This window comes from Equus asinus, chromosome 5, assembly GCF_041296235.1.
Source record: "Equus asinus isolate D_3611 breed Donkey chromosome 5, EquAss-T2T_v2, whole genome shotgun sequence".
In the NCBI taxonomy this organism is placed as follows: Eukaryota; Metazoa; Chordata; class Mammalia; order Perissodactyla; family Equidae; genus Equus; species Equus asinus.
In genome coordinates this window covers 60,379,987-60,407,524 of record NC_091794.1, presented here as the reverse complement: position 1 = coordinate 60,407,524, position 27,538 = coordinate 60,379,987, and the positions used below count along the sequence as shown (strand labels likewise).

Sequence of the window (27,538 nt, the reverse complement as noted above, 5' to 3'; positions counted from 1 at the left end):
TTTTTTATTTTTTTATTTTTTGGAGGAAGATTAGCCCTCAGCTAACTACTGCCAGTCCTCCTCTTTTTGCTGAGGAAGACTGGCTCTGAGCTAACATCCGTGCCCATCTTCCTCTAGTTTATACGTGGGACGCCTACCACAGCATGGCTGCCAAGCAGTGCCATGTCCGCACCCGGGATCCGAACCAGCGAACCCCGGGCCGCCGAGAAGCGGAACGTGCGAACTTAACCGCTGCGCCACCGGGCCGGCCCCTTGCTGTTTTATTTTTAAATGTTGGCTCCTGTGTTTTCTCCTCCTCTATTATTTTTTCCGTATCCTCACCTTGCTGTACATTTTCCTTGCTGCTGTCAGTGTGCCTGCCCCTACCAGCTCTTCTCATCTAATTTGCTCTCTATCCTCTGCTGAGGAATGGAAATAAATCTATCCTGCTTGAATAATGACCCAGGCAGAGCACATGGTTTCTGACTTGAGGTCTCAGGCGTGGGCTCGGTGCTGGTATCTTGCTGTTCATTTGTGATTCCTGCCTGTGGTCTGTCTAGCAGAGTTCCTACAAAGATGACCTCTAAAAAATGCAGCTCTCACTTTATTCGAACTCACATTTGAATGCGTTTGGGAAAGTGCAAATACTGCAATGGCTTCAAGTTGAAGTTGATCTGGGAATAATCCTTAGAGATTTTAGAACAGCAAACTGCATAGAACTCAACTTTTCCAAATGTTGGCGGGACGCTTGGACTCAGGAGTTTATAAATTTCCCAGCCAAAAAGAACATTCTGTCACAGATGAAGTCAGCGAAGCGAGCTGTTCATTCGCCCCCCAGCGGAGGCACAGTGGGGCTCCCCGTGGGCCAGTTTTCCACCCGTTTTGGCTTGGAACTCTGGTCTCTGATTAAACATTTACAACGATTATACGGTGAAATGACGTTCCAAGAGGCACTGTGGGAGATTTGGGATTTAAAATATGTAAACTGATTGAGCTTGTTTAACTCTTCAAAGGTAATATTGTTTTCCCCATTTTTCTGAGGAAGAAACTAAAAACTCAGCGAGTACTCACATCACACAGCAGGATGTTGACGGATAAATGTTTCAACCGCCTTCTGTCTGTCCTGGAAACGTGCACTTCCCCCCTCCTCCCCCCCCCTCCTTAAAATAACTGACTCAATGTTGCCGATTGACCTGGATGTTTCTTTCCTCATTTGCAAAACAAGAGAAATGAGCCGGTTGGTTTCTAAGACTTTTTACAGCCCTAGCTAGAACCCTAGATTTTTCAGCTTGCTCTTCAGTGCCTAGAAGATGAGGAACAGGTGGATGGGCTCAGATGGAACGCTCCCAGTAAGACCTCTCCGCAGGAGATTGTACCACAAAACCGAAGCGATAAATTCTTAGGCCTTGTTGTTGTGGCTGAGATTTACTTCTCATGATGCTACTCTGCTTCCCAGCCTCCCAGCCTTGTCGCTGACAAGTTCTAGACCCCAAAAGAAGAATGTGGAGGTGCATGGATGAGCCCTGTGGCAGAGCACGAGCAGTGACCGTGGAGGTGTGGGATTCTCTGCAACTTTCAAATCTGCTTTCCGAGTTGACGTTGAAGGAGTTATAGCGGGATTTCTTGCCAGATGGAGAACAAATCAACTTTACCCAGATAATCTGTCACTTCCCTTTAGAAGAAGAAAGGCATATTTAAAGCCATCTCATCCATTTTGAAGTCACACAACCCACAGCATTTAAATCCCCTGAAAATTGTGGCCTGCTAGGTCTGTCCAGGTCAGCCACATACAGATATGCATGCTGTGCACTGCAACACTAGGGGGCACAGCCACTACACCAGAGTACAGTGTTGATGGCAGTCCTTGGAGTTGGGCAATGCAGCAGATACTATAACAATAACCACCATTTATTGGGCCACTTATTCCGTGCCAGGTACATCAACTACCATATTTTCTTTAATCTTCACAACAAGGCTATGAGGTCATATGGTGAGGTGTGTTTTCCAGAGGAAGAAATTGGGACTCAGACAGCGCCAACTAGTCTCAATCCACTAGTGTCAATCCACTAGTGTGCTGCAGGGGCAGGATTCGAACCTGATTCACAGCCATGCTTTTTCTACCACACTCCACCCCCTCTCCATGGAAATTCCTGTGAGCCAGGCCAGCACAGACTGGGATAAGGGGAGGACGTGTTCTCAGCATCCTGGAAGCATTACTTCAGTGATGATGCGACAGCATGTGACCACAATACTGCTCTGATCTCAAACCTTCCATGGCTCAATATTATTTGCAAAAAGAGTGCAAAGCCTATATAATAGGACCACAGCCCCATCTCCCACCTTCGCTTCTCCTCCCCTACCTCTTTTCCAAGGCACCCTGCGCCCCCAACAGCTGTCTTTCAAGGCATTCCTGGCCACAGGGTGTACTTTTGCACATCTGGGTCCCATTAGCCATTTCCTTTGTATTAGCTTCAGACTAAAGGATAAATTTTGGCATCTTTTGGGACCTTTTGCAGAGAAAGCAAGAGAGTCACACCCAAAGTAGTGGGGGGAGCTTTTGCTGAAAATGCCAAAACTCTACTCAGAGATGCTTTCTGGTTGTGGATGTGGGTCAATGTGGGATAAATGGAGATGCCAGTGAAGCCCCAAGGGCCAGCCCTGCCCACAAGCCCTTTACAGGCCAAGAAAGAGACCCATAGACCTGATCACCCTTAAGTATGCTTCCTTTTTTCTAAAGCAAGGCTGTAATGTACGTATGCATATGTCAGAAATTCGACAATTATACATTGGGGAGGGGTTGTTTTTATGTCGTAGAGCAACATTATTTAATATTCCAGCAGCGGGGATAGGCAAAGAGGTAAATGAGCCAGAGCAAGGGGAGGCGCCGCCTGCGGGAGCTGAGGCAGGCCTGACGGGGACCCTCCGTTAGTGCCATGCTATAATCCCATGCACTGTAGAATGGGTCCCCTCCCTTATTCTACTGTGACTGTTTTATTCTATTCCTGGAGAAATTTTGGCCTGAAAAAAGCTGATAGACAATAAACAGAGAGACTTTCAAGATTGGGCTTCTTGCTTGACTGCGAACTTCTGAAAGAACTCCCTCCACCCTCCCACCGCTTTCCTTTGCTGCTGAGGTTCCCTCCTCCACTCCACCCCCAAGACTGGCACGGGCGTCTCCTCACTGCTCGTCTCCACCAAAGCTCGTAGTACCCTGCTTCGTAGCTTTACTGTCTCTCCCCACTCTACTGTGAGCTCACGGGCAAGGGCGATGTTTGCTTTGTGGGTTGTGTCGATGTGACACACACCTGGGCCTACCACATAGCACCAGATCCAAAGGTAGCTCTGGGAAAGGTGAAGAGAAGGGGGCAATGACAGGAGGAGAAACCCCACTGATGGTTCCCAGGGGGCAGAGGCAGGCATCTCAGGTGACTGTGTGCCTGTCACTGCATCACTTGCGGAACACTGGTGAACAGACACCTGGGCAGGAGCAAGAGGACAAAGTTCCCATAAATAACCGGAACAGGAGGACAGGCTCAGAACCATGGTCTGGTGTCCCTTGTCCCAACTCATTCAGGGGGAACCAGCACTCCTCAGCCCAGGCGTGGAAACGCAGTCTCACCCTCCCAGCCCCACCAGCTCCCGCCTCAGTTTTCAATTGTAGGCCAGAGAAATTCTTAGGTGACTGTGTTATGTCCATAAATCCAGGGTATGGTGTTTAACAAGTCACCTCCTTAGCCAAGAAAAATTTAAAACCAGGCTATAAAAGTGATTGGTGTATTCCAAAAATAATAGCAGCCATCCCAAGGGCTTGGTATCTTAGAGAACTAGCTAGTAATTTACTGAATCCGAGTCTCGTCAGCCAACTGGAAGGGTCCTCTCTCTGTAGAATGTCTAGCCCAACTAGTATTTAAGACTCACAGAACATCAGACTTAGAAGAATCTTAGATGTTACTTAAGTCTGAGCCAATAAAGAAACTCAGGGGACAGGGAGGTCAAGACCTGCCCAAGGACCCACAGTTGCCTGTGAATGCTGAACAGGTGTGGGTAAAGCCTGGTCACCACCCAGAGCTACAGAAGCTTCTATCTGTGACTTCTGGGTCCCACGGCCTCTCACTCCCCGTCAGCAGAACGTGGCAGGAAGCGCCTCTCTCATCCGATGGCCTTGTCACTTTTTCCCACGCTCTGCTGACCCTGGGGTTGCATAATATTGAAAGATTCTGAACAGTATATGGTAATTATAGGCAGCAAGACAGACATTAACTGCCCCTCGGCCGCTCAGAGGCTTTTCTTACATTCTTGTACATTTAGTTTAAAACTAGTTTTAATTTGCATTGACAGCCAAAGGGACTAACACTTCCCTCATAAATATAGTTTCTACTCCCCACCTTCAAGTTGGGACCTTTCATGATGGTGATCAACTTTTAGAACTTTACGAAAAGAAACTTGAGTTTCAGATGAAAACTTGCTTTCTCATCCCTCTCTCCCTTCCTGGGCCTGGCTCCGTACCCAGAGAGCAGAAAAGAGTGATGGGTCGAGGAGGGCTCATGTCTCAGTTTTCACGACTGCTTTTCTAGTTCACCTCTATTTCTCCCTTGGCGGGAACTCCCACTGCAGGAACCACTGCCACGGCTCATGCCATCACATTCAACTGTTGGTGTTAGTGATGGCACAGGAGGTACAACCCGACTCGGGAATGTGAGTTCCTCCTAACTCCCCTGACTGCGTGATTCCTCTTCTAGTTGTTCTGGCCTTCTCTCTATAAGCTCTTGTTTCTCCCTTGAGACTCAGAGCTTTGGCTGTGGGGCTGAAAATGGAAATAGACTGACAAGAGGAAAGGTAGCTTTGGGGAGTTTAAAATTCAAGCAACCAAACCACTAACTTCTGTGAGATATTGATAGTGCACAAAACCCCATGCTGATTATTAGGGAGGTTACACGTTTATACCGGATACAGTTCGCCCCTCCCCTCAGAGAGTGGGGAGCCTCGAGGGGGCGTCAGATGTGCACCCGCAGGGGAAGGAGCAGGTGTCCAACAATCTGGGACAAGATGTGCTGAATCTGTGTTTCCCAAAGTGGGTATAGTACCACTGGCAGACACGATGATTTTAGTGGGTACACGGATGGGGCATTAAATGATTCAATTCACATTGTAAAGTGGTATATTCCTGTTTCAACTTCCTTTCAATTGTTCTGATTTCCTAAAAAAGAAAGTCTCATATTTGTGCTAAAATATCACAAACCCCTCTCTAATACCTTCTAACCTCCTCCACGAGAACCAAGAAGAGGAAGGGCTCTGGTGTAGAGCCTTTAGACACCAGCAGCGTCCAGCTGCCATCTAATAATAGTCTCCATTTTCATCGTATTTACTTCTTACAGGTTACCCTCTATTTTACTACAAGTGGTAAAGTTTCTCTATTTATGATGCTAGTAATATGCTGTTTCCTTGCTCAATGTCTTAGTTCAGGCTGCTATAACACATCGCTATAGATTGTGTGGTTTAAGCAACCAACACTTATTTCTCCTGGTTCTACAGGCTGAGAATTTCACGATCCAGGAGTCTGCATGGCTCTGTTCTGGTGGGGCCCTCTTGCTGGGTTACAGCCAGCAGTCTTCTCGCTGTGTCCTCCCACGGCGGAAAGAGAGCACGCTAGCTCTCTGGTCTCTTCCTTAAGGGCTCCACGCTCATGACCTAATCACCTCCCAAAGGCCCAGCCCCCAAATGCCGTCACCTTGGAGACTAGATTTCAACATAGGAGTTTCGGAGGGAACAAAAAAATTCAGTTCACAGCACGAAATAAATTTATTTAGGTAGGAAAACAGCAAATTAATTCCAAACAGTAAATAAATAATGGTACAAGTGGTACAAAAATATGGCAGAAATCATCAGGGGGCTGCAAGTGTTTGGGAAACAGTTTAGAAGTGTCAAGTGAGTGCTTGAGAAGTGAATTGCAAGAGGAATTTTGAGGAATGATTGTATCCCGGGTTGGGTGGGGGGGGGAATTCCTAGAGGAGGGGAGCTGTGAGGGGATAGTTGATGGGTGGGGGAGAAGCCATGTGAGCAAAGATGTGGTGAAGGGTGGGATGCGAGTGGGAAGCCCATTGGACTGGATGAATCGTTCATGTCCAGGAGTCATGGACAGAGTCGAGTCACAGCTGGAATCACAGGCGGAAGGACCCTTATACGAGGAGTCTCTGCTTTTTTTTAACCTCTTTACTTTTATTTAAGTTTTTATTTTTTAATTTTTAATTTTATTTTATCATGGAACTATTGATTCACATGCCGTTGTAAGAAAAAATACAGAGAGATTCCATATACCGTGCACTCAGTTTCCCCCAGTGATGATATTTGCATAACTATTGTTCAATATCACGATTAGGAAACTGACGATGACACAAGTCACTGATCTTATTCAGATTTCACTGGTTTTACATGCACTCGTGTGTGTGTGTGTGTGTGTGTGTATTTAGCTCTACGTAATTTTATCACATGTGCAGAGTGATGTGACCATCACCATAGTCAAGACACATAACAGCTCCAACACAAGAATCCCTTGGCTACCTTTCTATAGCCACAGCCACCTGCCTCCCTTTTCTCATCTCTAACCCCTAGCACCCACTAATCGACTATCCATCCCTTTAATTCTGTCAACTCAAGAATGTGATATAAATGGAATCATACAGTATGTAACCTTTTGGAACTGGCTTTTTTTCATTCAGCATAATTCCCTTGAGATCCATCCAAGTTGTTGCTTGTATGAAAAGTTTATTCCTTTTTATTGCCGAGTAGTATTCCATGGTATGGGTGTTCCACAGTTTAACCATTCACTCACTGTAAAAAATGGGTTGTTTCCAGTTTTTGGCTATTATGAATAAATGTGCTATGAACCCCTGTGTACAGGTTTTTGTGTGAACATACATTTCATTTCTCTGGGATAAATACTCAAGAGTACAATTGCTCTGTTGTAGGTAAGGTTGGTATGTTTAGTTTTATAAGAAACTGTCATCCTCTTTTCCAGCGTGGTGGTACCACTTTACAAGCCTACCAGCAATTTATGACTCATCAGGTTTCCCTGAATCCCCGCCAGCTTTTGCTGTTGTTGCCATTTTTATTTCAGCCGTTCCGACGGGGTGCAGCGATATCTTGTTGTGGACTTAATTTGCATTTCCCTCGTGGCTGATGATGTTGGAGATCTTTTCACGTGCTTCTTTGCCATCGGCAAATCCTCTTGAGTGAAATGTCTGTTCATATCGTTTGTCCACTTGCTAAGTGGATGGTCTATGTTTTTATTGTTCAGTTTTGAGAGTTCTGTATATGTTCTAGACATAAGTTCTTTGTCAGATATGTGGTTTGCAAATACTTTCTTTCAGTCTGTAATTTGTTTCCTCATGCTCTTTACCAAGTCTTTCACAGAGCAAAGGTTTTAAATATTGATGAGATCCAACTTACTAATTTTTCCTTTTGTGGATTGTATTTTTGGTGTCAAATCTAAGAACTCTTCACTTAGTTGGAAGTCCCGAAGATTTTCTCCTAAGTTTTACCTAGAAGGTTTATAGTTTTACATGTAAGTCTGTGATGACTGTGAGTTAATTTTTTGTATAAATAGGAGGTTTAAGTTAAGAGTTCATTTGTTTTTGTTTGCTTTTGCTTACAGACGTCCAGTTGCCCCAGCATCATTTGTTGAAAAGCCTGTCTTTCTTCCACTGAATTGCTCTTGCACTTTTGTCAGAAATCAGCTGGGCACATTTGTGTGGGTTCTTTGCCTTTTACAGCCACCTTGTTGATATTTCCCATCATTTGACAGCAGTGTCTGAAGAAGGGGAGGGCCAGTGGACCTTTCACCCAAATGAGTCACGTCGCTGGTGTGTAAGTTACTTGGTAGTAACGTATCTGATAACTCAGAGAGGCCTCATTCCACTCTCATGAATCATCCCCAAGGCCTTATGGTCCTATGAGAACAGAACGTTGGCCCCTATCCCACCCAAATATTTCCTTTTACCTAAATAGAAAGACATGGGAAAGAGCGCCCATATTTTTTTCCCGGGGCAAATACGTAGTTTCTTAGGCTTGACTTTGCTAACGGTACAGGATGAGAACAGTGACTGGCCTTCGTCGGCTTCTTTTTGCATGGGCTTCGGCAGAGACGTGTAACCAGCAGTCTGCCAGGGACTCAGGAGTCTGCTCGCATTCAAAAACGATAAGGGACATCTAAGGAAAAGAAGCTGATCCCTTTCAGAGACACACCAAAGCCAGACAACCCAAGTCAGTCATAGGAAGATATAGCCAGCTTTAGAGCTAAGTACTGTGACATTAGCTTGGCTTTCTTGGGTCTTTGAAACATGCATCTTTATAAACCTGCCTGTGCAGACATCCCCAGCCCCAAGCTGGGGCTGCCCAAGTGCGGTGAGTTGGCTCTGAAATGCAGACGGCACCTGGCGGTGAGCAAGCCTCCGCCTCAGGCAGCCTGCGGGCCTGTTGGGCGCAGCGGAGCAGTGGAGCGGAGGTGCCTGGAGAAGTTCCTACATGTCCATGGGATTTCGTTGCAGGAAACCACCAGGGCGGAGACGGGCATGGCTTACAGGTACTTGCTGGTTGCGACGTCGTCCAGCCAGGGCACTACACTGAAGCCGAAGGCTGTTGTTATCAAAGAAATAATGATTGAAATAGCAAAACAAATGCCATACAGGAAAAGAAAAATGCATTCGGTGAGCCCCCCTTCCTGGGCTGCCTCATTTTTCCGAGCTTTAAATTGTCTATTTTCTCCTTGCTCAAAAGGTAATCAGGCTCACCTGTGGAAGGTCCTAACCGTGCGCTGCCAGTAGAAATGTCTTTGACTTTGAGTAGGGGGGGTGATTTTGTGGGTCATGGTCAAGAACGGAGACTGTATTCTTCTTAAGGGAATTCATAAGTTAGGAGGATTTTTAAAATGCTGCCTGGGCCTCAAGGCTGTTATTTTCTTCTAAGCCTGAATCCTGTGGTCTGTGCTAATGGCTAATAAAGTAGTTCATGAAACTGAGCAAGTTCTTCTCTAAATGACAGGACTTTTTATCAGTGTAGCCCAAGATGAATTATCGGTTGTTCTCTAAGCGTCCAATGCCATCATTATTCTGTGAAAAATTAACGAAAGGGAGAAGTTTTCTCTGGGGGTGGGGGGGTGGGGGGGGGTTGGATATGTGACCTCTACAAATTGCTCTGAGATGGGAAGTGTCGTTCCTCCTCCGAGCGATACTGGTCAGCCTCTAAGACGTGTCTGCGCCCAGCCAGGTCATGGCAGCGCCTGCCCATGTGCTTCCCTGACGAGCCTGGGAAGCTGGTCCACAGCCGTTGAGCAGGACAGGGGTGCTAAAAACTGATGAAACAGCTTAGCATTGGTAAAGAACAGTTGTCTCAGCTCAAGTCAAAACTCCTACTTGACAGAACAAGACTGCTTTTGCACAGACAAGATGTCCCCAGTGATTTCATTTCTCTATAATCTAAAGGTCATTTTAACGTAGTGGCTACTGCTCCAGTTTCTCAGCTATTCAGTTGATAAAACAATTTGCAATGAGATGGCTCCTCTCTGGAGTGCAAAATATATCACAGGGACTCTCTTTGCAACCAAGGCCTCATGCAGAAGAGGCGTGAACTCTTCTAGGCGTATGGGGCCTCTCAACCTAGGCAACCCGCCCTGTCATGCTTTAGAAATACAGCCTAGGAAGAATCTAACCACCCTTCTGAGAGAACCCAGGCTCCAGACCCTGGGCTGGAGGAGGCGATGCCCACACTGCTCGCCCACCTTCCAGCATCTGCCTCCAGCAGGAAGGAGCTGCCCCCTCCTTCTGCCTCTGCAGGGTCTCTCGCTCTCTCCTCCACGCTTTTCTTGACCTTCAGGGGTGGCAGTGGTGGAATATAGGTCAGGTGCGGTGGACTGTTGCATTTTTTAAAAAATAATCTGTCTTTGCATCTTTGTCACAGGATGAGTGGTATTGCTATGACTCTTGTGTAAACCCTCAGAGGACTGCTGCTTTCTCTCAAAAGCCCTGGTTTGAGCATCGATTGCTCATCTTGTGATGTGTGCCAATGTTCAGACAAAGATATGTTCTAGGACAGTTTTTTTCAAATGGTGATGAAGCAGAGGAATACTTTCCTCAAACAGGTAAAAGCACAGGTGTCCTAGTTGAAGTTGGGGGCCTGGAGCCCACCTGCTTGTGGGGAGCAGTCCCCCCAAGCCTGTTTCGAGGCACCCGTGCAGCTCCCATGCTCCCCGCTGGTTTTGAGTGCAGGTCTGGGGTGACTCTGCATAACGCCTCAGAGAGCAAGGCTCTGCGACCTTGAGGATGCCTGGTCTGCTCACAGAGGCAGGCTCTTGGGCAAGCGTGTGCCAGGGGATCACAGGAGTAAGAAATAGGATTTAGGGGACTGACATTCCCAGATCATAATTTGAGGAAAGAAAAGTGCAGTTAAATTGGTAATTGGCCCCAGGAAACAGCTAAGGCTTTGACTTACAGTGAGCTTGCTGAGTTTGGCCACCTCCTCCTGACAACTCCTCCACTACCCCTCCCCCAACTTGAAGCAAGTCTCCGTTCTCCGAATTCCCATAGCACTTCCTCTATTCTTCTTTCAAGGCACTTACTAATTATCGTTATTGAAAACGTCTTTTTTTTTTTTTTGCTTGAGTAAGTTTAGCCCTGAGCTAACATCTGTGCCAGTCTTCCTCCACTTTATATGTGGGATGCTGCCACAGCATGGCAGACAAGTGGTGTAGGTCCACGCCCGGGATCTGAACCCACAAACCCAGGCCAGCGAAGTGGAGCACGCCGAGCTTAACCACTACACCACAGGGCCGGCCCGTCAAACGGCCTCCTTGAAGCATTAGGGAGGGATTTGGGGGGAAGAGAACTCAGTTCTTCCCCAGCTTGGCTTTTGACTTTGACATCTTGTAAACGTAACCTTCACATTCTGACTTCTTTTCCTTGACTTCCACCTCCCCTCAAAGCCCCCGGCTATGTTAAAACACCTTGCTCACCCCGCCTTTGCCATGTTGTCCTTTTTGAATGGCATCACTTCAAGTGTAGTGGGAGGGAATGGCTTTGGAGGTAACCAGCCCAGAGTTCAAATCCCAGCTCTTCCGGTTTGCAGACTGTGTGCTGTTGGGCCAGCTGCAACATAAGGTACGTACACACAGTAGGCACTCACTAAATGTAGGTTGCCCACCTGCTTATGCTGTAGACTCTGTCAATCATTCCAGCGGCAGGGGAGGAAAGCCCCCTGTAGCTGAAACATGCAAACGAATAAGATAGAAGAATCTCATAAGGAAAAGAAAGAATAAAAAAATCCACAGTAATTTACAGTCTGTGTAGGTCTCCACGCTGAGCTTTAGAATTCTGAGCGGTCTGGGAGAGACGGATAAGCTGTTTTCTCTTCCTAATTTGGTCAGATGCCACTGCAGCCTTCAGCCCAATACCAGCTGCTTGGGTCCTTCGATCATCTGTGAAAGAGCATTATGTTGTGTTTCCATGGAGACTTGGTTATATTTCTAACTAAGGGGCACCAGGGGAGGAAAAAATCAGTAAATATGCAAACACATGCATCAGCTGAAAAGAAACTGGAGGAAATTGAACGTGGTGGAAAAAGTGCCAAGTTGCTGTGTAGATCCTTCTGTTTGCTTAGAATTTTCAGCAAAAATAGAAGTTCTTTGTGGATTCATTTTGTCTATGAAATAGTCATCTAAGAGGGTCCTTCAGGCAGTCCTACAAGCCTAAAAGTTAATTGTCTCTACTACATAGCATTGAACTCTGAGCCAGACAGTAAATCCGAGCTGGGGTCAGGGGTCAAGCACACCAAGAGGAAGTTTCATGGACAAAGCACAAAAAATGTCTAGACGGAGCAAGGGTGTGGCGAACACCCAGCTTTGAAGCGGTCTTGTAATACTACCATTAGCCAGGAGGAACGCAAGCAGATGTCAAATGAAGGGCTGCTCAGAGGTCAGCAAACTTTTCTCACAAAAGACCAGAGAGTCGCTATTCTGGTGTTGCAGCCACGTCCACCTTTGCCATGACTACGGAACTCTGCCGTTGTGGGTGAAAGCAGCCACTGACCACAAGCAAATGAGCAGGTGTGGCTGGGTTCCAATAAAACTTTATTTATAACACTGACGTGAGTTTCATATGATGTTTGCATACCACAAATCTTTTTCCTTGTTTCCTTCCAAACCATTAAAAGATGTAAAAGCCATTCTCAGCTTGCAGACCATGCAAAAACAAGTGGCAGGCTGGATCTGGCCAGCAGGCCATAGTTGCTGACCCCGGTCTAGAAAACGAAGCTTTCAGTTGTACAGGGTACTTATTTATTTGTGTTTATTGATTTTTAAACCTCCTTGATTCCAGAGGTATTTGAGGTGCCCGAATGTATATAACTCAGAAAGATAAAAATAAATTTTAAAAAAGAAGGAAAAAGGAGGCTAAGAAAGCCTGAGAGCAGAGTGGGAAGACAGCCCGGGGAGGGAGCGTGCCACATGTGAGCATTCGGACCTGAACTTGGCTCTGTGCTTTCCAGCAGCACCAAATTGTGAAGAGGGAAATGGAGCTCTTTACAAGGGTCACAGAGTCCTGCAGGTAGAGGCCAGCCAGGGGTGCTCGGTAAGGGCACACCTCTTCCTGACCTGCAGATCAAAGAGAATGTTCTCTCGTGGTTCTTCTTCTTTGTGTAATTAATAGCATCCTTGAAAATATCCTTAGTAAACACAACAGTGAGGTTCCTAGGGCTGTTTCCTCCGCAGCCCCTAATATTAATCGTGGCATTGCATCAAATACTAATTCAGCAAAAGCAAGTGGGTGGATGGTAGAAGAAATGATACTGGCTTAATAGAAACCACATTGATCAGTTTGAGATTATTTGTGCTTTAAAAATTCCCCAATAATGATGACACAGATTTTGCTGTTCTTTTTCAGTGGCGGGGCTTGTCCAGGTTGCTGGAATTAAATAATTGTTCCCCCTCCCCCCAAAAAAGTTATGCTATTTGCCAACCAAAGACAAAATTTTCTATAGCCTTGAGTTGAAGGTGGGGAGGGGACAATAAAAGAAGAAAAGGAGAGGTGGGGGAGGTCTCAGAGTTACTGACATGGGACAGACCTCAGAGATAATCTGCTCCAGTTCCTGGTTTTACAGCTGAAGAACATTGAGGCTTGGCGATGTTAGGTGACCGGCCTGAAGGTGCGTTGCCAGCCAGCGACAAAGCTGGGACCAGAGCCCCCTGGGTCCCAGTCCAATGCTTTCTCTACACTCTCTATATTTATGCCCAGTCTCCCCACCCCAACACACACACACACACACACACACACACACACACACGTGCGCCCCCCCATATACTGCTCCTGGGGTGCTGGAGATCCGGCCACCGTCCCCGTCCTGCTCTCGTCTGCTTTCCCGGCACCCCCCCCCCACCCCGTCGCTCTGCTGTGTAATCTGCCTCAGTCCTTCTGCTCTGCACACTTGGCCCTCATCCCTGCCCCAAACCTTCCAGTCTCACCTTCGTTACTTTCCCTACCCAGAATATTCTTACACGTCCCTCTTGCCTAGGCAAATCCAACCCACAGTCTCTTCCTTTTCTCTCATAGCAGGACGTGCCTTGGCTCCATACACGTCCGATTGTCAGTTATCTGTGTGTGTATTATTCTCAAAACAATGCTGTCGTCACCCTGAAGACAATGACAGGAGCCTATACTCTTTTGTAATCTTCCCATGCTTTGTGCTTAGAAAGTGCTCAATACATTGAGTTGCTTGATTGGGGTGCATCCATTCAGGAGTTGTGGGGCTGAAAGAAAGCCCCAGAGAGCCTGTGGGAACTTCACTTTCCCCTATTAGTAGTGCTCTATGCCCCTGTCTCTCCTGTATCTTAAACATGATATGTTACTTAACCTTGCTGAGCCTCAGTTTCCTCATCTGTAAAGTGGGCCTAATTCAACTTACCTCGCAACTGTGTCTTAAACTATAAATGAAGTTACGTATGTGAAAGTGCTCAGCTCCCTGCCTGCCAGCAGGAGTCGGAGCCCAGCGAGCAGAGTTCCCTCCTCCACCTCCTTCCTAGGCAATTCTAGGATCAGCCATTCGTCATCTTTCAGAGACTGAAAGAAAACCTGGATAATGATATATCTAAAAGGGAGAACGGCAGAAAATAAGCCCCTACAAACTGAATCTCGCACAATTCTGAGCATTTCACCCTCCTTTCCTCACTTGCTTTTACAAGTTTTCTGCTTCTCCTATTGGAATATATCCTTAGGATCTGTTGAGAAAGTGTTTTGTTTTTCTTTTCACCTCACACATGGGCTCCTATTTAATCAAAACAGCCTTATGAAGCATTGGAATGCATTACTCTCCAAATGGTGTAAAATGCAGATAAAAATCATCTTTTATCAATCTGTGTATTTTCAGTGCCTACTATTGTGTCTAGAACAGAAATATTTGAGACAGAAGGAAAGTCAAAGGGCTAACCTCCCACCAGCTTGCACAGTGTCAGGATTTCTTGGACTGGAGGTGTCAGTTCTCCAAGGCCCCTATTAAGATGGAGGTGTGGAATCTAAGTTAACAGGCGCAGACCTCCAAAGAACCAGGACACCACCCGGCCTGCCCTGGAGACAGAGAAGGGGGGCAGGAAGGTTCCAGCCTGGACCAAGCGGGAAGCATGGGTGTCACGGCCCCGCGCGGTGCTGCAGGCTGGCTGTGCAGGGATGCAGGAGGGAAGGAACAGAAGACGATGGTGGGAAAGCTGGAGAGAAAGCTCACTCACTCCCAGCTCTTCTCAAAGACAGCTGGGTGAAGTGTTTGAAAGCATTCATTGAAGGGTAGAGGCTTCCTTGATCTCTAAGTGAAGATTTAATGACAAGCAGGAAGTATTTTTCGCTCTGAAAACCTTTCCTTGGGTTCTGTCACAGTGAGCATGTGGTGTCCCAGCTGGAGGATTCGAAGACCAGCCCCTCCCTCCCTACTCCTCTGGTCGCCCGCTTGCTTGTCTATAAAGTAAGAGTCACGACCTTCCTCAGAGGACAACACTATTCGTGCAAAGGGGCGTGTCGTGGGCACTCAGGGAAGGCCGTCCTCCTCTGGCCTTTCTGCTTTCCTAATTTCCATGATACAGTGTGCAAGTTGAAGATTACTTTTGTTCCTAAATGGAACTCACTGTCATCCTCCCAACCCCCCTCCCCCCAAAAACCCCTCGGGATGCATTCCCATGACCTGCTTTTTAATGAAACGCGTGACACACTCAGGCCTGACGGAAAAGGTCCAATGGCCCGGACGGTGAAAATGAAAAGCCTAGAAAAAGTGCTCCCTGTGCAGGGGGTTGTATTTCCCCCTCAAAAAAAAAAAAAAAAAAAAAAAAAAGAGCCTATGTGGTTTATTTCCGACTGGCCTGATTTGGGTCAGTCTGGGGTCTGTGCTAATTTGCTCTGAGCCCTCTGCTGTCGCTCTCCAGCGTGAACACTTCTGGAGAAACGGGGGTGACGTGCAGATGGTTCGGGCTCAGAACCTATGTGATTACTTGAAACCCGGATAGGCTGCTGGCGCGGGGCTGGGAGGCTCCGGGAAAGGGGCCCATTCAGAACCGGCCGAAGATTCATTTCCTATTGGCTGGAACACAAGTTCTAAAATAAGCACATTTTAAAAACGTCAGTTTAGATAGAAAAGGCTTTAAAATTTAAGCAAGAGTGAGAGGTGAGTGCCACTTGGATTTTAGATATTTTCATTCTGTTTTGAAATTCCCACTTGTGCTTTTCCAGGGGGAAAGTTCCTTTGTTTACGTAGCATAATGAAAACATTGGAAATTCAGGCCTCGAGAGCAACACTGAGTGATATGAAGCCGCGCTTTCTCACGTAGAAATTGTTGACAAGGGTTTCATATAAAAAAAAAAATCAGCATTTTGAGACCTGGTTTTTCTGACCAAAAAGCAAATACGCGTAAGTCAAATTACATTTTTACTCAGGAAAACAGCTCGTCCTAAATTTCCCTGCAGGGCCTGTTGGTGCCACGAGGAGGCGCTATTTGATAAAGAACATGAAGCCCTCAGTCCCTGAACCGCAGACAGAAGACATCTAAACTTCACCCAGATGGCCCTAGACCGGAACTTTTGTCAGTGTATTTCTCTTGATTGTGAAAATGAATAAGACTCTCTTTTGATACCACATGGGAAATTTTCTATAGTGAGAAAAGCAAGAACTTACGGTCGGGATTCGGAGAAGCCCTGACTGGCGGAGATGTTAGATAGATATTTGGGAGAGAACACGTTCTCTGTGCAGGAGTTTGCAAGCACAGGGCACTCTGAGCCGCACCACAGACCTCTGGGAGGCTGCTGGAGGAAAGAAAGGCAGACGGCTCGCCCGCTCGGCCTTCCCTTGGAGAAGGTTCTGCTGGTGCCCTTTGGGCCATCTCAGGGGCAGGCCCCTTGCCGCACAGTTGGGATGGGGCGGATGCAGCGAATCTGGAAGGGGTGTGTTGTCGGCATTCCCTGGGAGAAGGCCGAGCGTTAGAACCGTGAGCCTGCAGGCCTGGCTCAGCACCACATCGGGAGGTGGACGAGCCAGCGTGCCCTTCCTCCTATGTATCTGGGGCTCGTGCTCACTGGTCCCGGGACACCGCTGCACACTGTGCGGTGATCCCGCTCATCCAGCGAGCCCTCTGCCTGCCCTTAGCTAGTTATCACCTGCTCCTCCCTCACGTTTCAATCACGCGTCTGGTGATGCGGGCCCGTGTTCAGACGAAGATACGTTCTAGGACAGTGTTTCAAACAACGATGAAGCAGAAGAACACTTTCTCCAAACAGGTGAAAGCAAAGCTGTCCTAGTTGAAATTGGGGGGCTTGAGAGTGTCTGCAAAATATGTCATATCCAAAGAAATGAACCTCTAATGGAGGGCATCCAGGTGGGAGCTACTTTAAGACAACCTATCTAGTTCTCAAAACCAGATTATTACAAAAATACTTTTCACTTGAAAGTGATTTCAGACGTACAGAAAAGTTGCAAGAGTAACATAAAGAACATCTGTAGGCACTTTACTCTTCGGCCTATTGTTTACATTTCGCCCATTTGCTGTAAGCTTCGCCCAGGTCCTTACAGGCTGGCTCCCCGCACCCCCACCTCCAGTTTATTTTCCAAGCCTTTGAAAGTAAGTTACACACGTTACGGCCCTTCCCACTCAGTACCTCCTAATAGTAGGGTATTCTCCCACATGCCCCCAGCACGATGACCGACTTCAGGTGAATTTACATCGTCTGACACTTTTATCCTTCTGCGTCTGTGTTCCACTGTTGTCAGCCGACGCAGTAATGCCCTGCATAGCAATCTTTTTACTCTGCTAGTACTGGATCCAGTTTAGGATCGCATGTCGTATTTTGTCGTCGTGTCTTTTTAGTTTCCTTCAATCTGGAGCAGAGCAGGCGGGGATTAATTTTGGCACGCGGAGGAGGGTCGGTGGGGAAGGCGGCTGTGACCAGCTGCAATGCCCGCTTCGTGTCGGGAGGTGGCGCTGCAGTGCCAGGCACTTGCTCCGCGCGGCCTCGGGTCTCCCGGTGACAGCCAGCAATTCCGCGTCGAAGGCTGCGAGTTCACCGCTACCCAACCAGGGCCGCCGCATCTTCACTGGAACTTAAGGTCCAAAGCTGAGGTGGATCGCAAAGACATACGGGCCTAACCGACCTCCATAAACGCAGCGACCTGTGTTCATCCGCTGAGCACATCGGCCGAGGGGCGCACTGGCGGTGGCGCCTTCGGAGTCTCCAGGGCCTGCAGCGGCCGTCTGCGCGCTGATGGCAGAGAGGGCGGGCGGGAAGGCCAGGCGCTCGGGCACCGCAGGCGGCCCGGCCCCGTGAAGCCGGCCGGGGCCAGCCCAGGAGACTGCAGCCCCCGCCGGAGGGAGAGGCCGAGCGCAGCTGGCTCCAGGGCAGAAGGAGCGGCTGCGGCCGTGGGTCCGGGAAGCCCGCTGCTGGAAGGGGGAGCAGCTGCGAGGCCCCAGCAGCCGGGAAACGTGGGCTCTCACGGGGCCAGATGGAATGCTTTTAGACCAGGGAGTGCTGACCCGACGGTCTTTAGTCTTTTTGCCTCCGTGATGTTCCTATTGATCTGCTCAGGCAGAATGAGACAGAGGTTCTGCAGGCGCACAGGGCGGCGGGGCCGGAGCTGTCGCTTCGGCTTCGAGGGTCTGTAGGGTCACCGAGTCCGCATGCTTGTGAAACCCTGCAGCACTCTGTCCTTCTGCACGCGGGGGCTGATCGCTTCCTGAATGACGCCGTGCAAGCCCGGGCGCCTCCTTCCCTGGGGCCCGCTTCCCTCCCAGCACTCCTGTTCCTTTATTCTTCTAATGTCCCTCTCTAGCCTGAGAGAGCTCCGGATTTCATCCCTGTGGTTAAGGGCTGCACCCCAGAAGGTGGTGTCTAGTGTAGAACTCAGCACCTATTTGCTGCATAAGTGGATAATTGAGCAGGAGTATAACAGGTGAGCCCTCACTGTTCACCGGAAGACAACCTGGAGGGTCACTGGACACAGGGAATCGCTCCGCCAGGCTCTCCACCCTGGTCTCTCTGCCGCTCACTTGCTGACTTGCTGTCTTCTTCATCCACAGCATCCTCATCTGCGGGTAGCGGCTCCTGGGGACGGCATGTTCTCGTAGGAAATGGTCCTTAGGTCTTGGGTTTTAGGATCCTTTAAAGTTGCCTGCCATACTCCTCATCATGTCATAAGCCCACTTTGTTTTTGTTTCTCCTCAGACATCCGTCCTGTTTCACGTTTGATTTGCTCATTTACTTCCCTCCATTCACAGAATCTTCATTGTACTTTCCTCCAGAAAGTTCTCTGTGGTGCCACAGTCCGGCCCTGTGTGTAGTGGGTCCTGGGTTATAGTGACCAGAACACGACACTCGGGGCTTTCACTCTGTGCACATGCCCCGTTTCTCCTCAGATGCGGTGCTTACATACCCACATTATGGGGCCATGGGCCTCTCCTTCTCCACCCCTTCCCACCACAAGCTCTTCCCCTCCCTACCCCCTGCCCACTGATCCCATTGGGTAGAGCCCTTCTTAGTTTACTCTTTTCTGGGTCATTTTCCATTTCCATGTCATTACAAGAGGGGCATCATCTCATTACAACACCTGGGTGTCATCTCCCAAAAGGTCGGGGACAAGTCTAGAAGGTCAGCCCTCCTGTTGGAATTCCTCAGTGACCCTAAATGCACTAAAGGATTCCATCTCTACTCAGTAATTATGGGCGGTTGTGAGTTCTGGTTCCTGGTCTAGCTCAGACCTGGCCTGTAACTGAGGAGCTCTTCAGTGGGGTCAGCAGTTGCAGGACAGTACCATGGTGGTGTCATTAGGTCGTTGTGGGGTTTCCCACTTGAGTCTGGCCCCGTTCTACCTCTCAGGCAAGACCCTGACCTCTTTGACTCAGTGTTAGTGGGACTTGGCAATAACAAGAGTGGGGTGGCCCTCTTCCGCTCAGTGGGGTTAATTGCCTGGGTGAGACTCCATGATGGCGGACAGAGTCCAGCTATCTTCTTTCTGCTCCTTCCTCGCAACTGTTTCCTCTCCAAGAACCTTCCATTTCTGACTCCATGGTCACCAATCCTTGGTTCCTGGATGTCCTGTATGAGTTAACTATTTTCCTTGTTACGTCTCATGACCCCTTTAAATTGTTGGGCAATCCAAAACACATTCTCTTAGAAGATGTAAAATCACATTCAGGCAGTCAAATATACTAAACCACGTTTTATAAATCATTGGTGGCACTCTTTTTATGAAGTTATTTTGTATGACCACTAATCAATCTTGATGTTTTTGGTGCTGTATCTATTCCTTTGTTGAACTATTTAGTTTGTTTCCTCCCTGACACACACACATATTCATTCTTTCATTCAGGAGCTATGCTGAGTGTTCACCCATGTTGTACACTGTTCCAGGCACTGGGGACACCACAGTGGATGAAACACACTGAGTTCCCTGCTTTCTTGAATTTGATTTTACTCTAGTCGGGGTGAGGTAGCCAATAAACCAACTAAATTAATAGAGTGTGAAACATTTCAGAAAAGGTAAGTCCTCTGCAGAAACACAAAGCATGGAAAGAGGATGAGTATATGTGTCAGGGACAGTCACAGTGTTGAAGAGTGTAACCAGGGAAGGCCTCACCAAGAAGATGGCATTTGAATAAAGATCTGAAGGAGGTGGAACGGACAATCCCACGGCTTCTAGGGGAAGAGTGCTCCACAGAGAGAGTCAGCATGTGCAAGGCCCAGACTGGGAGCATGTAAGGGAGAAACATCAAGGAAGCCAGTGTGGCAAGAGCTTAGCAAATGAAGGTGAAGGAGCAAGAAGTAACGTCAAGAAGCCAACAGAGAACAGTGCACATTCAGGAGGTTCCCCAGACCTCCCGCAGCTTCAGGGATTCACTGGAAGGACTTGCAGAGCTCAGCAGAGCCTTTACGCTAGGTTACAGTTTATTTCAGCAGAAAAATGCACACTCAAATCGGCATCAGGAAGAGGTGCCTATCGTGGGGCCCAGGAGAACCAGCACAGAGCTTCCAGTGGTCCTCTCCCAATGGAGTCACGTGGGGAGCCCTGTTCTCCCTACAGCAATGTGAGACAATACAGGGAAGAGTGTCGCCAACCAGGAAGCTGATCTGAGTCTTGGCATCCAGAGTTTTTATTGGAGGCTGGCCACACAGACACACTGAACCCTTGCATGGTTGACCTTGGTCTCCAGCCCGTGGAAGTTGAGCTGATTCCGTGTGGCCCAAGGCCCCCACCACAAACAGCATAGTTGGCATGGACCGTCAGGCAGGTGCAAGGCCGCCAGGTAAACAAAGATTCTCCTGTCGGGCAGAGCATGCTGAGGACATAGAGGTTGCCTCCCAAGAGCTGTGGCAAAGGGCCAAACCTTTCTTTGGTCAAGGTTAATACTTTACTGCATAGAAGCCAAGTCAAGCAGATCTCTGTAGGCCAGTGAAAAGGTGCTGGCTTCTAGTGCGACTGAGAAGACTGGAGAGTGGAGTGGGAGAGTGACGTGATTTGATGTATTTTTCAGTAGACTTTCTGTTTTAACAGGATCATGATGGAATGAATAACGGATCAATCCAACAGCTGAGTTGTAAAATGGACTGAAAAGTAGAAGCAGGGTTTCTGATCGGGAAGTTACGGTAATGGTCCTGGGAAGAGGTAACCGTCGCTTGAGCTGGAGTGGAAATAGTGAGAAGTGATCCGATTCTGAATGGATTTGAAGAGTTGAGTCAAGAGCATTTTCTAATAAATTGGATCTAGTGTGCCATAAAAGGAATAGTCAAAGATGACTCCAAGTTCCTCGGCCTGGGTGATTGGGACAGTCGCGCTGCCCTTAAATAGATGAGTAAGACTGTAGGGGAGCAAATCTGGTGGGAGGAAGAATAGGAGCTTGGCTTTTGGATATATGGGGAAATGCCTGTTAGACGACAAAGGGAAAGTGTCAAGTAGACAAGAGTCTGGAGTTCACAGAGAGGTCTGGATGGAGGCTTATATTCAAGATATAAACGTATAAACCTTAGAGTCGTCAGCCTATCATGAGAGTGAAAAGCCGTGAGACTAGCCAAGACAGTGTAGACAGAAAAGAGAAGGAGCCAAGACTACAGCCCAGGCTCTGTTAGCAGGAGGAGGAATGAGGAGGAATCAGCCAGGAGACTGAGTGAGCGCTCAGAAAGGTGGGAGAGAAGCGAGAGCATGGGGGCAGGAGCCCGTGAAGGAGGCGGGAGGTGGACTCTGTGCTGTGCTGCTGTCAGGTCGAGTGAGGTGTGGACGGAGAGGAGACGTGGAGCTAGGGACATGAGGCCGTGGTCAACCTCAGCAAGAGCAGAGGGAGAGGCATCGCTTACTTTGTACACAGAGACGTGCTGGAAGAAAGCAAAGACCCACGTACGTGTGTAGGGAAACTTAAAAGTGAATTCTGAATCCTAGTTAACACAACTGGACCGCTGCCCACTGAGCAGTGTCTCTGGACTCCCCTCTACCTGTGAACATAGAGAAAAATAGAAAAAATCGTAGTTGAAAACTTAAATTGGCCCAACCTATGACCAGAATACAGAAGGACTTCCCACTAATGGTGATGTGTGTAAAGCGGGAGCAGCAACAGTAGCGTGCGTGGCGTTCTCTGCGTTTGCCTCGCGAACCAGCCTCTCTGCCTCCTGAGCGAGGGAGGAAGACGCCCCTCACCTGCTGGCTGCTTTCCTGATCTGGTGCTCCCTTTGTTTTCACACCTGGAGATTTCCCTTTCTAGGCCTTAAAGTTGCTTCTAAATTTATTTTGTTATATTTTATTCAGCAGTTCTGTTTGCTTGGAGGGTGTATGTGTGTGTGCATGGGGGGGAATGTCCACATTAAGTAAATCTTTCATACTGATATAAAGTTCACTTTTAAAATCAAGACAAATAAGTATTGTACTTAATCAGAATGGACTCAATTAAATTTTTTTTAAAAGCGCAGCAAAAAGAATAGAAGGAAACACAACCAAATATTAGCAATTTTAGGTGGTAGGAATGTGGACGATTTTTTCCCCTTTCTCTATTCCTAATTTCTGAATATGTGTGTATTGCTACTGTAGATGTGAGAAAATTGTAATTAAAAATAGATTTCAAGAATTTAAGATGTACGCTTTTGAAGTTCTTTTTTGAGACACCTTGGATCTAAAATAAGCATTGGGATTCATCAGTCTGATCTGTAGTGAGGTTACAGATACAGACTCTTGTTCTGAACTTAACCTGGAGAAAAATCTGGGCCTTTATGTAGATAAAAAATTAAAATGCATTCTACCAAAATGCTTCTCTTCTATATATAACCTTGACTATCATAGATCATCTCTATCAGATGCATGTATGTATATTTCCAAGTGACAGAAAAACAAACTCAGGCTAGCCTGAGTAATAACGAAACTTACTGGCGCATGCAACTAAAAAGTTCAGAGGCAGGAAGATTTCGGGAAAGAGTAGCTCAAAGATACAAACGCTGTGGACAGGACCTAGTTTCCTGCATTTGTGACTCTTTTTGGTAAGGGCTCCACTCTCAGCGCCAAGGCCGGGTCTGCGGCAGCTTCAAGCTCTTCTCTCATCTTCAAGATGGCTAACGAAAGCTCTCACTCCCTTCCAGAAGGAAGAGAGAAAGAAGGAGCTTTCTTCTCCTGGAACTTCCATCTTCTTGTTGATTCCTTGGTTTTGATTGGGTTCCCTGTCCGCTTCTGGACCGCTGACTGGATCGGGTTATGGGAGAAGCTGGCTGATGTCATGGCTTCAGACCACCCCTCCTGGGCTGCCCGGCCAACAGAGGAGAGGCAGGTGCTCCTGGTGTGGGAAGAGGGGAGCGGATTGTGGTGAGGCGACCTACGTGGGTGGACCACACTCTCCGGTGATCACGCGGGTGGGGACAGATGTGTCATAAGCTAGTGTGGCAATGAACCGTGGGCCTGAGATTCCAGCCAGCCAGTCATCTGCCACTGGGAGTGACTACCCCCCGCTGAGCTGCGCCGCCTCCGTGCCTTAGAGCCGTGCCTCTGGTTCTTCGTTCCCCTCCTGCTCCGAAATCCTCTGACTTCTGTGTGTAGAGGGACATTGTCCTCTGTCGGTCTACATTCCAAGTTGCTTGTGCTGCTTAATCACCTGACTGAAATGAGCAGAAATCTCACTCACTAAAGGGAGGGAGGGAAACACTGGCTTTAGAAGCTAGTTAATTTAGCATGGAGAGAAATGCATTTTTAATAAAGAGCTCGTTAAAAACTCATAACGTGGTTTATTTCTAAGGTGGTTAGTGTCTCCCCACTTGCCCCACTTAATACAGCGAAGTTCCATCAACTATTCAGCCGGTGTGATTATACGAACGCCGTTTCATGTTGCTCTGATTCCAGCGGTCCTCGCTCCACATGCCCTCTGAGGCAGAGCAAGTGAGCAGGAGTTCAGAATCTGAGGAGATGGGGTGGTCATTCAATACCCTCCCCCACCCCGTAATTTTACAAACAAGTTTTCTGAGGCCTGAAAAGGTTAAGCGATCTGCCAACAGTCACGTGGATGGTTTGCTAAATTCTGGTTAGGAATTTAACCAAAGGATTTTGAGCCACCCCTTTTCTCTTTGCTTAGTAGCATTGCTCAAATCAACAAAGCCTGACTGAGGACCAGTTGTGCCCCGAGCAGTATGCCAGTTACTGACCAGGAAAGACAAGGCTCCTGGCTTCAAGCAACTCCAAGAGCAGTCCAGTGGGGGAGACAGCCATGTCAAACAGATAACCAGACTGGAGTCTGGTGTGATACATGCAGTATTGCAGTTTAAAACGCAGTCATAATGTAGTAGAGTGAGTGATGAATGCTCTCTTGAGAGTCAGAAATGACTTTGAGGAATGGGCAATTCATGCACAGGGTTTTGAAGGATGAATAAGAGTTCAAAGATTGGTCTAAGACTGGGAGAACATTTCATGTAGAGGGAATAATAGATTTGAAGCCCCAGAGGTGATGGTTATCAAAACAAGTTTAAGATACAGATATAGATTGAATACTGGTTCTAAGGCTTACTCAGTGAGTGACTTACACAACTTATTTATCCTTTCTGCACATTTGCATTTTTTCATCAGTAAAATGGAAATAGCAATACCTATCCCATAGGGTTATGGAGAAAAATAACGGTATAACCGCAAAGCACATACACAGCAGGAAGTCACGGGCAGGCAGCTACTCTTCTCATCTTCCTTCTCCTCCTCCTTTTCCTTCTTGCTCCCCGCAAAACCTTTGAATTTTCTAGAATTTTATATAAATGGAGTCACACTTGATGAGGAGAGTGCTGGAAGAAGAGGTTAAGAAGCAGGAAAGAAATAGATTACTGGAGAATCTGGCCATAAAAACTGTCACAGGATTACTTAAGTAAGAAGTGACAAGATCAAAATTACATCCAAAAAGGTGTTTGTGGAAGAGCTGTGTGTAGGACACCAGTAGGAAGCTATTGCAGCGAGCCAGGTGACAGGCTCGAAGGCGTGAGTGACAGCAGTGGCGCGGGGGGCTGGGACGGAGCGGTGTGGGGGCCCGATGCTCAGGATGCATGCTGGTTTGGCTTCGCTCCTCGCGTGCTGGTTTTCATTTCCACTCGTGCGTTAGGGGCCATCTGGGAGGGGGGATGCATGTTGACCTGCTTGGGCCTAGGTCGGCTGCAGGATCACCTTGGTCACCGCACTCTGGCTCACGAGAGAGGGTCCTAGGAGAGCCGCTGCGCTGTCAACCCTTCTCCCCTGTCCGGCCTTAAAGCAGCTCCTCCAACCTTTGCATTCCTGAGGCGGTTATCTTGTCACCTCAATTTATTAACTCAGGGTAACCTCAAAAACGCTACTTGAAGCGGCTCAAGCTTTCCTCTGAGGCTGGCCCGTGCCTCCTCTTTCACAGGCTCTGAGGGGTCCAGGGGCGCGAGGCTGCAGCCCCCACGTCACCTCCATCACATTGGTCACTACCTTCTACTGTCCTTGAAGAAGCCTGTGCCCTTTGCTGCAGGTCTGTCTTTCTTGTTTCACGTTGGTTTTAACGGCCCTTTTATTGATGACTGAACTGAAAGAAGGAGTAATGTGTTCACACACACACACACTCACACACACACCCCTCTGCCCACCAAGAGGACTGATACCAGGAAGAAGAATGTCAGCTGACTTCCAGCCCCTGACACGGCGCGCTGGGCTCCAACCAGAGGAAGTTTGTCCTCCGTGACTCCTTCGTGCTGCTTATAGATCTAAATAATATTGCAGTATTTGCTCGTATTTTCTTTTTGAACATAAACAGCCACCTATACATTTTGAAAATGTTTTAATTCTACCCACATGTGGGTTTCTGCATGGTTTGTGAAGGCTGGTCCATATAAGCAAAGCATTGTGACTTCACACTTTTCGTAAAATGGTTGGTCTTTGACTTAACTATCTACAAAATATCTGTACGTGTGAGCCCAGATGAAAAGGAGTGAATTATCGGCAAGGTATTCCAACTTTTATCTGTAAAAGCAACTGTGTGCTTTGACTGCCTATATTTAAAAAAACTACTCATAATTTTCTTAGATATGATATGATTTTTAAAGTTGAACTACAATTGACATACAATATCCTATTAGTTTCAGGTGTGCATCATGGCAATTCAATGTTTGTATACATTATGAAATGATGACCATGACAAATCTAGTCACCACCTGTCACGGTACAAAGTAATCACAGTATGACTGACTGTATTCCCTATGCTGTACATTACATTCCGGTGAGATTTATTTGATAACTGGGAGTTTGTAACCCTTAATCCCCTTCACCAATTTGACCTCCTCCCCCACGCACCTCCTCCGTCTGGTAACCACCAGTATGTGTCCTGTATCTGTGAGTCTGTTTCTGTTTTGTTTGGTTGTTCATTTGTTTTTTAGATTTCACACATAGGTGAAATCATACAGTATTTGTCTTTCTCTGACTTATTTCCTTTACCATAATACCCTCTAGGTCCATCCATGGTGTCACATATGGCAAGATTTCTTTCTTTCTTCTGACTCCATTGTCTCTGCGTGTGTGTGTGTATACACCACATCTTCCTTATTCTTTCATCCATTGATGGACACTTAGGCTGCTTCCAGATCTTGGCTATTGTAAATAATGCTGGAATGAACGTAGGAGTGGACATCACATTGAATTTCTTGATTTAGATATTGAAGGCTTTCTAAGAATTCAAAAAACCTTAGAAGAAATATTTAGAACACTGTACTTGGGTACTTGATTTTCCATGTTGGGCACATGGAAGAAGCCTTTGAAAAACTCACATCTGAAATGCTTTCACCCCTGGAAATCATAGAGTGGATTTCTAAACATTGCTTGAAGCCTAACAGAATAGATTACACATTTAAATTAGATATTTATACTGGATGTTTTTGAACAAGGAAGACAGAGTAAACAGTAGCAATAGTATCACACCTGTTTATTTTTGTGTATTATGTGAATCTGCTGTTCTTTCCAATTTTAGGTCGATCAATTAGGCAACAATCAACTAATAACTTTGACCACCTGCTACACACAAAATGTTATGCTCGACACTAAAAAGGTTAACTAGCCCTCAGAGGAAACCGCCCCTCGCTGCCTTTACTCTCCTCCCTCCTGACTGTCTTGAGAGGACTCTTGTCTTATTTTCATTGTACATCCAGCTGCATCTTCAGCAATTCAGAGGCAGGTTGAAGAGAATCACAGATGTTATTAAAACGCAGTCTCTTGCTTTAAAAGGATAAGGAGATCGCTAACGTCTCTCACAGATGTGTGGTGTCTGTGAAATCCCTTCAGATGCTTCCTGCTGGTGACTCAGAGTGTGGCCATTTGCCAGCCGGCATCTCAACATCTTCAGTACCGATTACCCTTGAGTTAAAAACTCACCGAAGAGTTTGACCTTGGAACAGTCTGGGAACTGCCCACTCGGCTGCTCCAGATGAATAAAAACAACTCCATCGCCTTCATTTGATTAGCTGCTTCAAACTTAAACCAAAGGAAGCTGGAATCCCCATCGACACTTGTTTAAGACAGAAACAAGATCAGGAAAACAAGGAAAACCATCTCA

The 27,538-nt window shown here is 47.3% G+C and overlaps 1 protein-coding gene across 2 annotated transcripts in view; it reads left to right on the top strand.

The window, feature by feature from the left end:
• The window catches only part of KCNAB1 (potassium voltage-gated channel subfamily A regulatory beta subunit 1), a 383,573-nt gene that overhangs the window by 13,693 nt on the left and 342,342 nt on the right, over positions 1–27,538 (top strand). Inside the window, exon 1 of one of the 2 annotated variants that reach the window (XM_070509614.1) lies at positions 8,019–8,557. The exons of the other annotated variant lie outside the window; for it this stretch is intronic. Coding sequence (XP_070365715.1) covers positions 8,316–8,557 — 242 coding nt within the window. The 5' untranslated portion in view covers positions 8,019–8,315. Of the gene's footprint in view, positions 1–8,018; positions 8,558–27,538 lie in introns of those variants that run through there. 2 annotated transcript variants of the gene reach the window in all.